The sequence below is a fragment of the Apodemus sylvaticus genome, chromosome 2 (assembly GCF_947179515.1).
Source record: "Apodemus sylvaticus chromosome 2, mApoSyl1.1, whole genome shotgun sequence".
NCBI classification, from domain to species: Eukaryota; Metazoa; Chordata; class Mammalia; order Rodentia; family Muridae; genus Apodemus; species Apodemus sylvaticus.
This window is the reverse complement of record NC_067473.1, coordinates 95,191,942-95,207,418: the sequence shown is the minus strand read 5'-3', so window position 1 is coordinate 95,207,418 and position 15,477 is coordinate 95,191,942. Positions and strand designations below refer to the sequence as shown.

General features: G+C 40.1%; 1 gene segment (V, D, J or C); it reads left to right on the top strand.

Moving 5' to 3' along the window:
• The first annotated feature begins 593 nt into the window (after positions 1 to 593).
• LOC127677965 (immunoglobulin kappa variable 2D-29-like) lies at positions 594 to 1,583 on the top strand. The segment is given in 2 exon segments: positions 594 to 700; positions 1,102 to 1,583. Coding segments are annotated over 2 exon segments (531 nt in total).
• Positions 1,584 to 15,477: the final 13,894 nt, after the last annotated feature.

Here is a 15,477-nt window from a genome sequence, read left to right as displayed (position 1 = left end):
ATCAGGGTCAAAGGGGAATGGGGGATGGAGAGAGGAAATATTTGAAGGCTTCTGGAAGTAGGGCAATGCTGCTACTGGAATATAACTTAAATAAACAAATAAATAAACAAATAAATAAATAAATAAATGGAAGAAATAAATAGCTCTTTCTAGTGTATTTATTTGTGTGCTCCCATAGAGAATAATTCAACAAGTCATAGCAATGGCAGCTCCTAAAGTCTATATTTATCATTTTGAAGATGACACATCTTTTCCATGAAATTGGTGACAGATGATCCAAAGCATAGTTAATCAACACTTAGAGAATGGTCAAATAGATAAGCCTTCTTTTTTCCTCTCCCCTCCCTGTCTGCCCATGTTTCTGTAATATAGCACTTACTAAGTGTCTGTTTTATTCAAATTGACAATTTGGGCATGATTTTCCCATCAAACATTACATTTTTCTCCTATCACCACCCCAGATATGCATGGTATTTTACTAGATTTTTGCAGTCATGAGAATCCTGTGTAACTCTTCCCTTTACTTATACTGCAACACTGACTTAGATATTTGCATACTGCTCCCTAGGGAGGGCCCACCCTTGCTAGTCTCAGATAAAAGCTCAGGAGTTGTCTTGCTACTGATCAGTCTCCTCAGGCTGCATTCTTAAAATGAAGTTTCCTGTTCATCTCTTGGTGCTTCTGTTGTTCTGGGTTCCTGGTAAGGACAGAGGGAAATAAGAAAGGAGAATGGGTAGGGAGTTTGAGCTTTGGGTGGCACTGCTAATCACATGTGTTCTGTCCATTTATGAAAAGACAAACAGGTTTTATCCTCAATTATAAGGCCTATGTGGTTGAAAACTATGAAAAGGAGGCTCCAGATGTAAGAGAACATGTGTTTTAAGAACAAATTGTGACACAGATGGATTGGGAAGATATAAATTATGTTTAGAAGCCAATTAGGACTTGCAATTCACCTATTTTATTCAAGATAAATTATAGTGTATAAAATATTGTATGTGAAAATAAATGTCTGTTGAACTACATATCAAAAAAGAGAAAGAAATAATAGCATGTCCATGAGTTTGTTCATAACGCTGTACTTCTCTTTCATTATTTCAGCTTCCAGAGGTGATGTTGTGATGACCCAAACTCCACTCTCCCTGCCTGCTAGCCCTGGTGATCAGACATCTATCTCTTGCAGGTCTAGTCAGGGAATTGTGCATAGTGATGGAAATACCTATTTGTCTTGGTACCTGCAGAAGCCAGGCCAGCCTCCAAAGCCCCTGATCTACAAGGTTTCCACCCGATTTTCTGGGGTCCCAGACAGATTTAGTGGCAGTGGTTCAGGGACAGATTTTACACTCAAGATCAGCAGAATAGAGCCTGAGGATTTGGGAGTTTATTACTGCTTACAAGGTACAAAGATTCCTCACACAGTAATTTATACCCCAACAAAAACATCCTTGCTTAGAGTGGCCCAGCTGCTAAATAAGTTATTCATCTTTGTGAAACAGATGCAAAACAACTCCAGATTATTGGTTACAGCTGTGAGCATTGAGCATGACAGCATTCAGCACACTTTAACAGTTATGCATATCTGACCTCATCATGTGCAATATTGCTGGTATTGTATCTTCCCCAAGGGAATAGTCAACAGCTGACATTTCAGCAACCAGCAATGATGAAGATTAAGCTGAGTGAAAACCAATTCTGGTCCAACACTCTTATCTGTGGTTTCTCATCACTAATCTATAGATGAAAACATAGCTCAGTAGAAATCAATTTGACATTGTGATTATTAAGGAAAACATTAGTTATATGTTACCTCAGAGGACATATGATTTCCTAAAGCATGTGCTCTTGACTATCTTTGTAATGAGTCACTAGTTCTTTGCCAGAGATTAGATCTTAGATGAAACCAAAAAGCTCAAGGTAAGCCCTATAATAGGGTCATTCAAAAACTTTTCATTATAAGACCAAACATGGTTTGGATCATTTACAATGACATTTGATTTGCTATATGAAAATCCCTACTGAGAATGTCTGTAATGGTGATTCCATGAAGTCAACTTGACTATATCTGAAATGAAATGCAATCCATAATTGGAAGGCTCACCTGTGATCCAGATCCCAAGGCTATGAGAGACAAGATTCTGACCTTGATCTTGGCATGGAGATTTTGACATATATAAATCCCAGGAAACTAAGGAAAGGATATCTGTGAGTTCAAGATCATCTGGGACAAAGCAAGTCCCAGATCCAGACATGGTAATACATACATTTAATCTGGGTCACCAATTCTGCTGGAAACCTACATAAGGACATTGGAAGAAGGAAGATTCACTCTTCTTCACCTGTTTCCTTGTAGGACTGAGCAACTATTGAATCCTTGGACTTCCATTCACAGATGACCATTTTTGTGGAGTTGGACTCCAGATTGTAAACAGTCAAAACAAATTCCCTTACTATATAGAGACTACCCATAAGTTCTATGACTCTAGACTAAGATAATGTCACTAAGACTCCTCAGGTACTATGACTTGTATAGTTCCTGAAACCCAAAGTAATTCAGACATGTATGTTCTGATAAGGGATACACTGAACATAGCAGTCTCATGTGCCTCTGATACCAAAACATTTGAAAAGTATGTATAGCCTGTCTTAAAACTGATATTTTATGTCAGTAATTCAGAAGAACCAGGAAGAACAGCTGTGAAAACCAAGCCTCACACTTCAGCATTCCTAGGTGGTTTATGTTATGACTGGTATCATAGTGGTATCCACGGTAACACTTCTGGCAAAAGTAAAGGGCAACATCTTCAGACTGCAGACTACTGATGTTTAGTGTAAAGTCTGTGCCAGATCCACTGCCACTGAACCTTGATGGGATGCCTGATTGCAAACTCTATGCATCATATATCAGGAGTTTGGGAGCCTCTCCAACTATTTGCTGGTACCGGGCTAAGTAATTGATAATACTCTGATTTTCCCAGCAGTGGATGGTAACTCTATCTCCCACAGAAGCAGACAGGGTGGATGGAGACTGGATCATCTGATGTCACATCTCATGCCTGATTGAAAATACATATCAAATATATATTCTTAGTCATATTAAAAGAAAAACTTTTTGAATTATCATACACATTTCTGAATCTGTTTCTTCATGATGTCTCTCTACCTGGGAGCCAGAGCATCATCAGCCCTAGGAGTTGAATTGGAGCCATCATGACTGACCTGTGTCCTGGCTATGACTGAATACCATAGTGTGTCTATTGTCTAATAAGAAGGCATAGTTCAGTGGGTTGTGTTCCTCAAATATTCAAAGGGACTGGCAAAGCTGCCTAGTTGATTTGGCTCAGTAATATATGAAGAACTAATATCTCTACCAGTTCCAGGGCTAAGTATGGGATGCATAGAATTTCTGACAGGCAATGTGTTCATTTCTCTTGAGAAAGAAAAGAACAGTATCAAAACAGTGTCCTGTGAATATCGTATTGATAATACTTTATCACTATAATTTTCTGCCATGCTTTCATCAATACAGTTCCAACTAATACAGGAAATGTTGAAACGTCATAGGGCACTATGACAGAGCCCTAAACCTGAAAGACCTGAAAAATAGTTCATAGGCCACTTTTATAGGTGCCTGACAATCCTATTGGAAACATAGTATCTTCCTTTTGGCTCCCCATTCCTATCCTCTTAGTATGAAGTAGAAGACATATAGCAAAAGTAACAGTACAGTACACAATGAACAATAGAAAACCCAAAGTGACGCCTAAATAGCCAGATCAGCATTTACTAAATTGTCATCTATATAAAGTTAATATAACTGACTGCATTCATTACTGTTCAGAAGGTATGCATTCTTCCTTCTCATCGTGAGCCTGATCTTTACCTGTTGTTTTCAAGGTCACTCCTATTCTTTCTTCTAGGTTTTGACCCTAAGCTCTATTCAAAAATGGAGGCCCTTTCTCTCTCTGTGGTCATTCACACCTTTAAATGTTTCATGATCCTTAAAATCTTAAACATTTTTAATTACTTATAATTTTATATCTTTTTAAAACAAAACATTATTTTATGAATATCAACATAGTTTACATTTCTTTTTTTAAATTTTTTATTCGATATAATTTATTTACATTTCAAATGATTTCCCCTTTTCTAACCCCCCACTCCCCGAAAGTCCTGTAAGCCCCTTCTCTTCCCCTGTCCTCCCACCCACCCCTTGGCACTTCCCCGTTCTGGTTTTGCCGAATACTGCTTCACTGAGTCTTTCCAGAACAAGGGGCCACTCCTCCTTTCTTCTTGTACCTCATTTGATGTGCGGATTATGTTTTCGGTATTCCAGTTTTCTAGGTTAATATCCACTTATTAGTGAGTGCATACCATGATTCACCTTTTGAGTCTGGGTTGCCTCACTTAGTATGATGTTCTCTAGCTCCATCCATTTGCCTGAGAATTTCATGAATTCATTGTTTCTAATGGCTGAATAGTACTCCATTGTGTAGATATACCACATTTTTGGAATCCACTCTTCTATTGAGGGATACATGGGTTCTTTCCAGCATCTGACAATTATAAATAGGGCTGCTATGAACATAGTAGAGCATGTATCCTTATTACATGGTGGGGAATCCTCTGGTTATATGCCCAGGAGTAGTATAGCAGGATCTTCTGGAAGTGAGGTGCCCAGTATTCTGACGAACCGCCGGACTGATTTCCAGAGTGGTTGTACCAATTTGCAACCCCAGCAGCAATGGAGGAGTGTTCCTCTTTCTCCACACACTCTCCAACACCTGCTGTCTCCTGAATTATTAATCTTAGCCATTCTGACTGGTGAAAGATGAAATATCAGGGTTGTTTTGATTTGCATTTCCCTAATGACTAATGAAGTTGAGCATTTTTTAAGATGCTTCTCCGCCATCCGAATTTTTTCAGGTGAGAATTCTTTGTTTAACTCTGTACCCCATTTTTTAATAGGGTTGTTCGGTTTTCTGGAGTCTAACTTCTTGAGGTCTTTATATATATTGGATATTAGCCCTCTATCTGATGTAGGATTGGTGAAGATCTTTTCCCAATTTGTTGGTTGCCGATTTGTCCTCTTGATGGTGTCCTTTGCCTTACAGAAACTTTGTAATTTTATGAGGTCCCATTTGTCAATTCTTGCTCTTAGAGCATACGCTATTGGTGTTCTGTTCAGAAACTTTCTCCCTGTACTGATGTCCTCAAGGGTCTTCCCCAGTTTCTTTTCTATTAGCTTCAGAGTGTCTGGCTTTATGTGGAGGTCCTTGATCCATTTGGATTTGAGCTTAGTACAAGGAAATAAGGATGGATCAATTCGCATTCTTCTGCATGCTGACCTCCAGTTGAACCAGCACCATTTGTTGAAAAGGCTATCTTTTTTCCATTGGATGTTTTAAGCCTCTTTGTCGAGGATCAAGTGGCCATAGGTGTGTGGGTTCATTTCTGGATCTTCAATCCTGTTCCATTGATCCCCCTGCCTGTCACTGTACCAATACCATGCAGTTTTTAACACTATTGCTCTGTAGTATTGCTTGAGGTCAGGGATACTGATTGCCCCAGACTTTCTTTTGTGCTGAGAATAGTTTTACCTCTCCTGGGTTTTTGGTTGTTCCAGTTGAATTTGATAATTACTCTTTCTAACTCTATAAAGAATTGAGTTGGGATTTTGATGGGTATTGCATTGAATCTGTATATTGCTTTTGGCAAAATGGCCATTTTAACTATATTGATTCTACCGATCCATGAGCATGAGAGGTTTTCCCATTTTTTGAGGTCTTCTTCCATTTCCTTCTTCAGAGTCTTGAAGTTCTTGGCATACAGATCTTTCACATGTTTGGTAAGAGTCACCCCAAGATACTGTATACTGTTTGTGGCTACTGTGAAGGGGGTCATTTCCCTAATTTCTTTCTCAGCCTGGTTATCCTTTGAGTATAGGAAGGCCACTGATTTGCTTGAGTTGATTTTATAACCTGCCACTTTGCTGAAGTTGTTTATCAGCTGTAGGAGCTCTCTAGTGGAGTTTTTTGCATCACTTAGGTAGACTATCATGTCTTCTGCAAATAATGATAGTTTGACTTCTTCCTTTCCAATTTGTATCCCTTTGACCTCCTTATATTGTCGAATTGCCCGAGCTAGTACCTTAAGTACAATATTGAAAAGGTAAGGAGAAAGGGGGCAGCCTTGTCTGGTCCCTGATTTCAGTGGGATTTCTTCAAGTTTCTCTCCATTTAGTTTGATGCTGGCTATCGGTTTGCTGTATGTTGCTTTTGCTATGTTTACGTATGGGCCTTGAATTCCTGTTCTCTCCAAGACTTTAAGCATGAAAGGATGCTGAATTTTGTCAAATGCTTTTTCAGCATTCAATGATACGACCATGTGGTTTTGTTCTTTGAATTTGTTTATGTAGTGGATTGCATTGATGGATTTCCATATATTGAACCAACCCTGCATTCCTGGGATAAAGCCTACTTGGTCATGGTGGATGATCGTTTTGATGTGCTCTTGGATTCGGTTGGCAAGAATTTTATTGAGTATTTTTGCATCGATGTTTATAAGGGAAATTGGTCTGAAGTTCTCTTTCTTTGTTGGATCTTCGTGTGGCTTTGGTATCAGTGTAATTGTGGCTTCGTAGAAGGAATTGGGTAGTGTTCCTTCTGTTTCTATTTTGTGGAATAGTTTGAAGAGTATTGGTGTTAACTCTTCTTTGAAGGTCTGATAGAATTCTTCACTGAAACCATCTGGTCCTGTGCTTTTTTTGGTTGGAAGACTTTCTATGACTCCTTCTATTTCTTTAAGCATTATGGGACTGTTTAGATGGTCTAGTTGGTCCAGATTTATTTTTGGTATTTGGTATCTGTCAAGGAAATTTTTCATTTCCTCCAGATTCTCCAGTTGTGTTGAGTACAGTCTCTTGTAGTAGGATCTAATGATTTTTTGGATTTCCTCAGTTTCTGTTGTTATATCTCCCTTTTCATTTCTAAGTTTGTTAATTTAGATACTTTCTCTGTGCCCTTTGTTCAGTCTGGCTAAGGGTTTATCTATCTTGTTGATTTTCTCAAAGAACCAGCTCCTGGTTTTGTTGATTTTTTGTATGGTTCTCTTTGTTTCTACTTGATTGATTTCGGCCCTGAGTTTGATGATTTCCTGCCTTCTACTCCTCCTGGGTGAAATAGCTTCTTTTTGTTCCAGGGCTTTCAGGTGTGTCATTAAGCTGGTAATGTATGCTCTCTCCATTTTCTACTTGGAGGCACTCAGGGCTATGAGTTTTCCTCTTAGCACTGCTTTCATTGTGCCCCATAGATTTGGGTATGTTGTGTTTTCATTTTCATTATGTTCTAAAAAGTCTTTAATTTCTTTATTTCTTCCTTGACCAAGGTATCATGGAGTAGAATTTTGTTCAGTTTCCACGTGTATGTGGGTTTTCTGTTGTTTTTGTTACTATTGAAGACCACTTTTACCCCACAGTGATCTGATAAGAGGCATGGGATTAGTTCGATCTTCTTATATTTGTTGAGGTCTGTCTAGTGACCAATTATATGGTCGATTTTGGAGAAGGTACCATGAGGTGCTGAGAAAAAAGTATATTCTTTTGTTTTAGGCTAGAATGTTCTATATATATCTGTTAAATCTAATTGGTCCAAAGCTTCAATTAGTTTCATTGTGTCCCTGCTTAGTTTCTGTTTTCCTGATCGGTCCATTGAGGAAAGTGCCTTGTTGAAGTCACCCACAATTATTGTGTTAGGTGCAATGTGTGCTTTGAGTTTTAATAAAGTTTCTTTTACGAATGAGGGTGCCCTTGCATTTAGAGCATAGATGCTCAGGATTGAGAGTTCTTCTTGTTGCATTTTTCCTTTGACCACCAAGAAGTGTCCCTCAGAGTCTCTTTTGATGACTTTGGGTTGAAAGTCAAATTTATCTGATATTAAAATGACTACTCCTGCTTGTTTCCTGAGATTATTTGCTTGTAAAATTGTCTTCCAGCCTTTTACTCTAAGGTAGTGTTTGTCTTTGACCCTGAGGTGGGTTTCCTGTAAGCAGCGAAATTTAGGGACCTGTTTTCGTATCCAGTCAGTTAGTCTGTGTTTTTTTATTGGGGCATTAAGTCCATTGATGTTAAGAGATATTAAGGAATAGTGATTGTTGCTTCCTATCATTTTTGACGTTATTTTTTAAATTTGAGTGCTTAACTTCTTTTGGGTTTAATGAAAGGTTACTATCTTGCTTTTTCCAGGGTGAAGTTTCCCTCCTTGTATTGGTGTTTTCCTCCTATTATCCTTTGTAGGGCTGGGTTTGTGGATAGATATTGGGTAAACTTGGTTTTGTCATGAACTATCTTAGTTTCTCCATCTACGGTGATTGAGAGTTTTGCTGGATATAGTAGTTTTGGTTGGAATTTGTGTTCTCTTAGAATCTGCATGAGATATTCCCAGGACCTTCTAGCCCTCATAGTCTCAGGTGAAAAGTCTGTTGTGATTCTGATAGGTCTTCCTTTATATGTTACTTGGCCTTTTTCTCTTACTGCCTTTAATATTCTTTCTTTGCTTACAACATTTGGTGTTTTGATTATTATGTGATGGGAAGTATTTCTGTTCTGGTCCAGTCTGTTTGGAGTTCTGTAGGCTTCTTGTATGTTCATGGGCATCTCTCTCTTTAGGTTAGGGAAGTTTTCTTCCATAATTTTCTTGAAGATATTTGCTGGCCCTTTAAGTTGTAAATCTTCACTCTCTTCTATGCCTATAATCCTTAGGTTTGGTCTTCTCATTATGTCCTGGATTTCCTGGATATTTTGGGTTACAAGCTTTTTGCATTTCGCATTTTCTTTAACTGTTGAATCCATGGTTTCTATGGAATCTTCAGCATCTGAGATTCTTTCTTCTATCTCTTGTATTCTGTTGTTGATATTTACATCTCTGTCCCCTGATTTCTTCCCAAGGCTTTCTATCTCCAAAGTTGTCTCCCTTTGAGTTTTCTTAGTTGTTTCTACTCCTGATTTTAGATCCTGGATGGTTTTGCTTAGCTCCTTCACTTGCTTGTTTGTGCTTTCCTGTAATTCTTTAAGCGATTTTTGTGTTTCCTCTTTCATGACCTCAGCCTGTTGACCAAAGTTCTCCTGTATTTCTTTAAGTGTTTTTTGTGTTTCCTCATTGTTGGCTTTTGTATTCTCCTGGATTTCTTTCAATGATTTTTGTGTTTCCCTTGCAAGGGCTTCTAACTTTTGATCCATTTTCTCCTGAATTTCTTTAAGTATGTCCTTCATGTGTTCCTGTACCAGCATCATGACCAGTGATTTTAAATCCAAATCTTGTTTCACAGGTGTGATGGGGTATCCAGGACATGTTGGTAGAGGAGAATTGGGTTCAGATGTTGCCATATTGCCTTGATTTCTGTTAGTGACATTCCTGCGTTTGCCTTTGGCCATCTAGTTCTCACTGGTGTTAGTTGGTCTTGTCAGTGCTGGACTCACCAGTGCAAGCTGCCCCTTCCCAGTTGGCCTCTGGTGCACAGCTTACCTCCTGCACTGCCTGTAGACAGGGTGCTGCTGCCCAGGCTGTTCAGATCCCGAAGCAGGCACCCGAAGGCTCCCGCTGGGGCCCACTGGATTCACTGGAGCACACCGACTTCTCCCCCCTGGCTGCCCAGAAGCCCCTCTAGCCTCTTGCAGGACCTGGAGATGTGGTGCTGCTGCCCAGGCTGATCTGGATCCAGGAGCGGAGAGAGTTGAGCTGAGGGCTCCCGCCTGAGGCCTTGCCCCAGATTGTGTCTGTGGACCAGATGGAGCCCGTGTGCACCCCCAGGGAGTGCCGACGGTGTATGCTGCCGGGACCTCCCCTGTGTTCTGATCACTCCGCTGGGCAGCCGATCCCCCAACCAGACTGGCGCACACAAGGTTAGCCTGGCTGCCCAGGCCCTGAGTCCAAGCAAAAGCCTGGGAGGCCAAGGTCCAAGCAAAGTTCTCCTAGGGCTATGACTGATAATTGGGCCCGCCAGGTGACCAGGATGGCAGCGTGCATGCTCGCGCTCCCCGAAAGCGCCGGGAGAGTCTGCTGTGCTAACAACCTCCTGGGCGGGTTGACACACAGATGGCCCACCAAGCCGCCCAGTTCTTGGGGTCAGTCCTGGGCCTTTTGGGCCCTAGATCCCCGCTTTGTTAGCCTCAGGCTATGCCTGTTATGGCGTTGCCCACCAGAGCTCTCTGTCGTCCTGTAGGCAAAATGGCGGCGCGCGCACAGGCCAGGGCAAAAAACCTCCTGGCTGGGTTGGCACCCCGATGGCCCCCCGAACAGCACAGGGCCTGGGTGCAGGCCAACGCCCATCGTGCTCAGACCCCCACGGTGTTGGCCTCGGATTATGTTTGTGTACCTCAGTCTGTCAGATCTCTCTGGAGTCCGAAACCAAGATGGAGGTGAGTCTCTCCTGACTGGAGGAAGGCCGAGTTCTGAAGTGGCTTCTGTGCAGCGAAAGGCGCCGCAAAACCACAGCTGCTTGCAGCCCAGCTGGTCAACATAGGTCAGTGGTCGTGGGCGCAGGGCCTAACTGGACCCTGTGTCACATTGGTTCCACTGCTGATGGCCCTTCAACTGGACCAGCTACTGCTGCACTGCCTCTGCTGCTGCCGCCGCTGCTGCCTACACCGCCCATCCCCATAGTTTACATTTCAATAGCATATAATAGTGATTAGAGATAATTCTAAACAAACAAAAAAATGGGATAGTTCCAAGTAAGAGACATTATCCAACCACTCCAAACCCATCATGTTTTCTAAGAGAGTCAGTGAAAAATATGTGATGGATCCAGTGACTAATGATGTCTAATGGCTTAAATGAGTATTAGATATTGAAAGTTTACAGAAAGTATATACAGTTCTGGTTACTTCAATACCCACACTTTTTAACTCATGTACCCAAAATATTGTATTCCAATTCCAAGCATGGTATATAGTTATTTGTGAATCTTTCAAATGTGAAAAAATAAAGTAAAAGCTCTCCTCATACCAATCCATATTGCTTGTGTGTTTCTACAGAGTTCATTTTGCTTCAGATTCCATGACCCCAGAACAAATGAGAGGGAACCCTTTGTGTCTTGAAAATCGAAGAGTTGTTGAAAATGACATGTCTTCTATCATATACAATCCACACACAGAGGAAAGGAAATATCTCCCTGGAAACATAAATAGAAATATCTGTACGTGATCAAGAAAATATGTACACATAGAGGTGAGACGAGGTTCCACAAGTGTGCTTTCATCACTGTCAGCCAAAGGATGTCTTTATAGGTGGGGAATAGGTGGGGAAGTTGGAACAAACAAGTACTTTAATTAAGCCCAGGCAGAAAATATGGTTGTGGGTAAACAGGAAAAACTGATCTGTACATCTGGAAGCCTCTGCTAACAGAAATACTAACTAGAACTTGCAGAAGTTGTTCTTTTCTGATGTGAAGGATCAGAGTCATGGTGTTCTTGGTGACTGAACCTCTATCACAAGTTTAAAAGTAGTAAGACTGGCTAGGAAGAATGTGAAGTACCACATATATTTTTGTTACCATGAAATATATTTTAAATACAAATTCTTTGTGCTTGCTTTACATATATAAAATTAAGTATGTCTTCGTGGAATGTGAAAAATAAACTATATAAGATAGTTGAATATCAAACACTTTGTCAAAAGAGATGAATCCAGACTTAAAGGCACTTCTACCTTTGTAAAGGACCTGCTTTTGTTTTAGCAGTGCACAAATATGGTGATCAACCATTTACAATTCTAATTCCAGATGATTTGATGTCCTCTTTATTTTAATTTTTTTATTCGATATAATTTATTTACATTTGAAATGATTTCCCCTTTTTTAGCCCCCCACTCCCCGAAAGTCCCGTAAGCCCACTTCTCTTCCCCTGTCCTCCCACCCACCCTTTCCCAATTCCCCGTTCTGGTTTTGCCAAATACTGCTTCACTGAGTCTTTCCAGAACCAGGGGCCACTCCTCATTTCTTCTTGTACCTCATTCTCATTTGATGTGTAGATTATGTTTTGGGTATTCCAGTTTTCTAGGATAATATCCACTTATTACTGAGTGCATACCATGATTCACCTTTTGAGTCTGGGTTACCTCACTTAGTATGATGTTCTCTAGCTCCATCCATTTGCCTAAGAATTTCATGAATTCATTGTTTCTAATGGCTGAATAGTACTCCATTGTGTAGATATACCACATTTTTTGCATCCACTCTTCTGTTGAGGGATACCTGGGTTCTTTCCAGCATCTGGCAATTATAAATAGGGCTGCTATGAACATAGTAGAGCATGTATCCTTATTACATGGTGGGGAATCCTCTGGGCATATGCCCAGGAGTGGTATAGCAGGATCTTCTGGACGTGAGGTGCCCAGTATTCTAAGGAACCGCCGGACTGATTTCCAGAGTGGTTGTACCAATTTGCAACCCCACCAGCAGTGGAGGAGTGTTCCTCTTTCTCCACACCCTTTCCAACACCTGCTGCCTCCTGAATTTTTAATCTTAGCCATTCTGACTGGTGTAAGTTGAAATCTCAGGGTTGTTTTGATTTGCATTTCCCTAATGACTAATGAAGTTGAGCATTTTTTAAGATGCTTCTCTGCCATCCAAAGTTCTTCAGGTGAGAATTCTTTGTTTAACTCTGTACCCCATTTTTTAATAGGGTTGTTCGGTTTTCTGGAGTCTATCTTCTTGAGTTCTTTATATATATTGGATATTAGCCCTCTATCTGATGTAGGATTGGTGAAGATCTTTTCCCAATTTGTTGGTTGCCGATTTGTCCTCTTGATGGTGTCCTTTGCCTTACAGAAACTTTGTAATTTTATGAGGTCCCATTTGTCAATTCTTGCTCTTAGAGCATATGCTATCGGTGTTCTGTTCAGAAACTTTCTCCCTGTACCGATGTCCTCAAGGGTCTTCCCCAGTTTCTTTTCTATTAGGTTCAGAGTGTCTGGCTTTATGTGGAGGTCCTTGATCCATTTGGATTTGAGCTTAGTACAAGGAGATAAGGATGGATCAATTCGCATTCTTCTGCATGTTGACCTCCAGTTGAACCAGCACCATTTGTTGAAAAGGCTATCTTTTTTCCATTGGATGTTTTAAGCCTCTTTGTCGAGGATCAAGTGGCCATAGGTGTGTGGGTTCATTTCTGGATCTTCAATCCTGTTCCATTGATCCTCCTGCCTGTCACTGTACCAATACCATGCAGTTTTTAACACTATTACTCTGTAGTATTGCTTGATGTCAGGGATACTGATTGCCCCAGACTTTCTTTTGTGCTGATTATAGTTTTAGCTCTCCTGGGTTTTTGGTTGTTCCAGTTGAATTTGATAATTACTCTTTCTAACTCTATAAAGAATTGAGTTGGGATTTTGATGGGGATTGCATTGAATCTGTATTTTGCTTTTGGCAAAATGGCCATTTTAACTATATTGATTCTAACGATCCATGAGCATGAGAGGTTTTCCCATTTTTTGAGGTCTTCTTCCATTTCCTTCTTCAGAGTCTTGAAGTTCTTGTCATACAGATCTTTCACATGTTTGGTAAGAGTCACCCCAAGATACTTTATACTGTTTGTGGCTATTGTGAAGGGGGTCATTTCCCTAATTTCTTTCTCAGCCTGGTTATCCTTTGAGTATAGGAAGGCCACTGATTGGCTTGAGTTGATTTTATAACCTGCTACTTTGTTGAAGTTATTTATCAGCTGTAGGAGCTCTCTAGTGGAGTTTTTTGCATCACTTAGGTAGACTATCATGTCGTCTGCAAATAATGATAGTTTGACTTCTTCCTTTACAATTTGTATCGCTTTGACCTCCTTATGTTGTCGAATTGCCCGAGCTAGTACCTCAAGTACAATATTGAAAAGATAAGGAGAAAGGGGGCAGCCTTGTCTGGTCCCTGATTTCAGTGGGATTTCTTCAAGTTTCTCTCCATTTAGTTTGATGCTGGCTATCTGTTTGCTGTATGTTGCTTTTGCTATGTTTAGGTATGGGCCTTGAATTCCTGTTCTCTCCAAGACTTTAAGCATGAAAGGATGCTGAATTTTGTCAAATGCTTTTTCAGCATCCAATGATACGACCATGTCGTTTTGTTCTTTGAGTTTTTATGTAGTGGATTGCATTGATGGATTTCCGTATATTGAACCAACCCTGCATTCCCGGAATAAAGCGTACTTGATCATGGTGGATGTTCGTTTTGATGTGTTCTTGGATTCGGTTGGCAAAAATTTTATTGAGTATTTTTGCATCGATGTTCATAAGGGAAATTGGTCTGAAGTTCTCTTTCTTTGTTGGATCTTTGTGTGGCTTTGGTATCAGCATAATTGTGGCTTCGTAGATGGATTTGGGTAATGTTCCTTCTGTTTCTATTTTGTGGGATAGTTTAAAGAGTATTGGTGTTAACTCTTTGAAGGTCTGATAGAATTCTGGACTGAAACCATCTGGTCCTGTGCTTTTTTTGGTTGGAAGACTTTCTATGACTCCTTCTATTTTTTTAGGCATTATGGGACTGTTTAGATGGTCTAGTTGGTCCTGATTTAATTTTGGTATTTGGTATCTGTCAAGGAAATTGTCCATTTCCTCCAGATTCTCCAGTTGTGTTGAGTACAGTCTCTTGTAGTAGGATCTAATGATTTTTTTGATTTCCTCGGTTTCTGTTGTTATATCTCCCTTTTCATTTCTAAGTTTGTTAATTTGGATACATTCTCTGTGCCCTTTGTTCAGTCTGGCTAAGGGTTTATCTATCTTGTTGATTTTCTCAAAGAACCAGCTCCTGGTTTTGTTGATTTTTTGTATGGTTCTCTTTGTTTCTACTTGATTGATTTCGGCCCTGAGTTTGATGATTTCCTGCCTTCTACTCCTCCTCGGTGAAATAGCTTCTTTTTGTTCCAGGGCTTTCAGGTGTGTCATTAAGCTGGTAATGTATGCTCTCTCCATTTTCTTTTTGGAGGCACTCAGGGCTATGACTTTTCTTCTTAGCACTGCTTTCATTGTGTCCCATAGATTTGGATATGTTGTGTTTTCATTTTCATTGTGTTCTAAAAAGTCTTTAATTTCTTTCTTTATTTCTTCCTTGACCAAGGTATCATGGAGTAGAATCTTGTTCAGTTTCCACGTGTACGTGGGTTTTCTGTTGTTTTTGTTGCTATTGAAGACCACTTTTACTCCATAGTGATCTGATAGGAGGCATGGGATTAGTTCGATCTTCTTATATTTGTTGCGGTCTGTCTTGTGACCAATTATATGGTCGATTTTGGAGAAGGTACCATGAGGTGCTGAGAAAAAAGTATATTCTTTTGTTTTAGGATAGAATGTTCTATATATATCTGTTAAATCTAATTGGTCCAAAGCTTCAATTAGTTTCATTGTGTCCCTGTTTAGTTTCTGTTTTCCTGATCGGTCCATTGAGGAAAGTGCAGTGTTGAAGTCACCCACAATTATTGTGTTAGGTGCAATGTATGCTCTG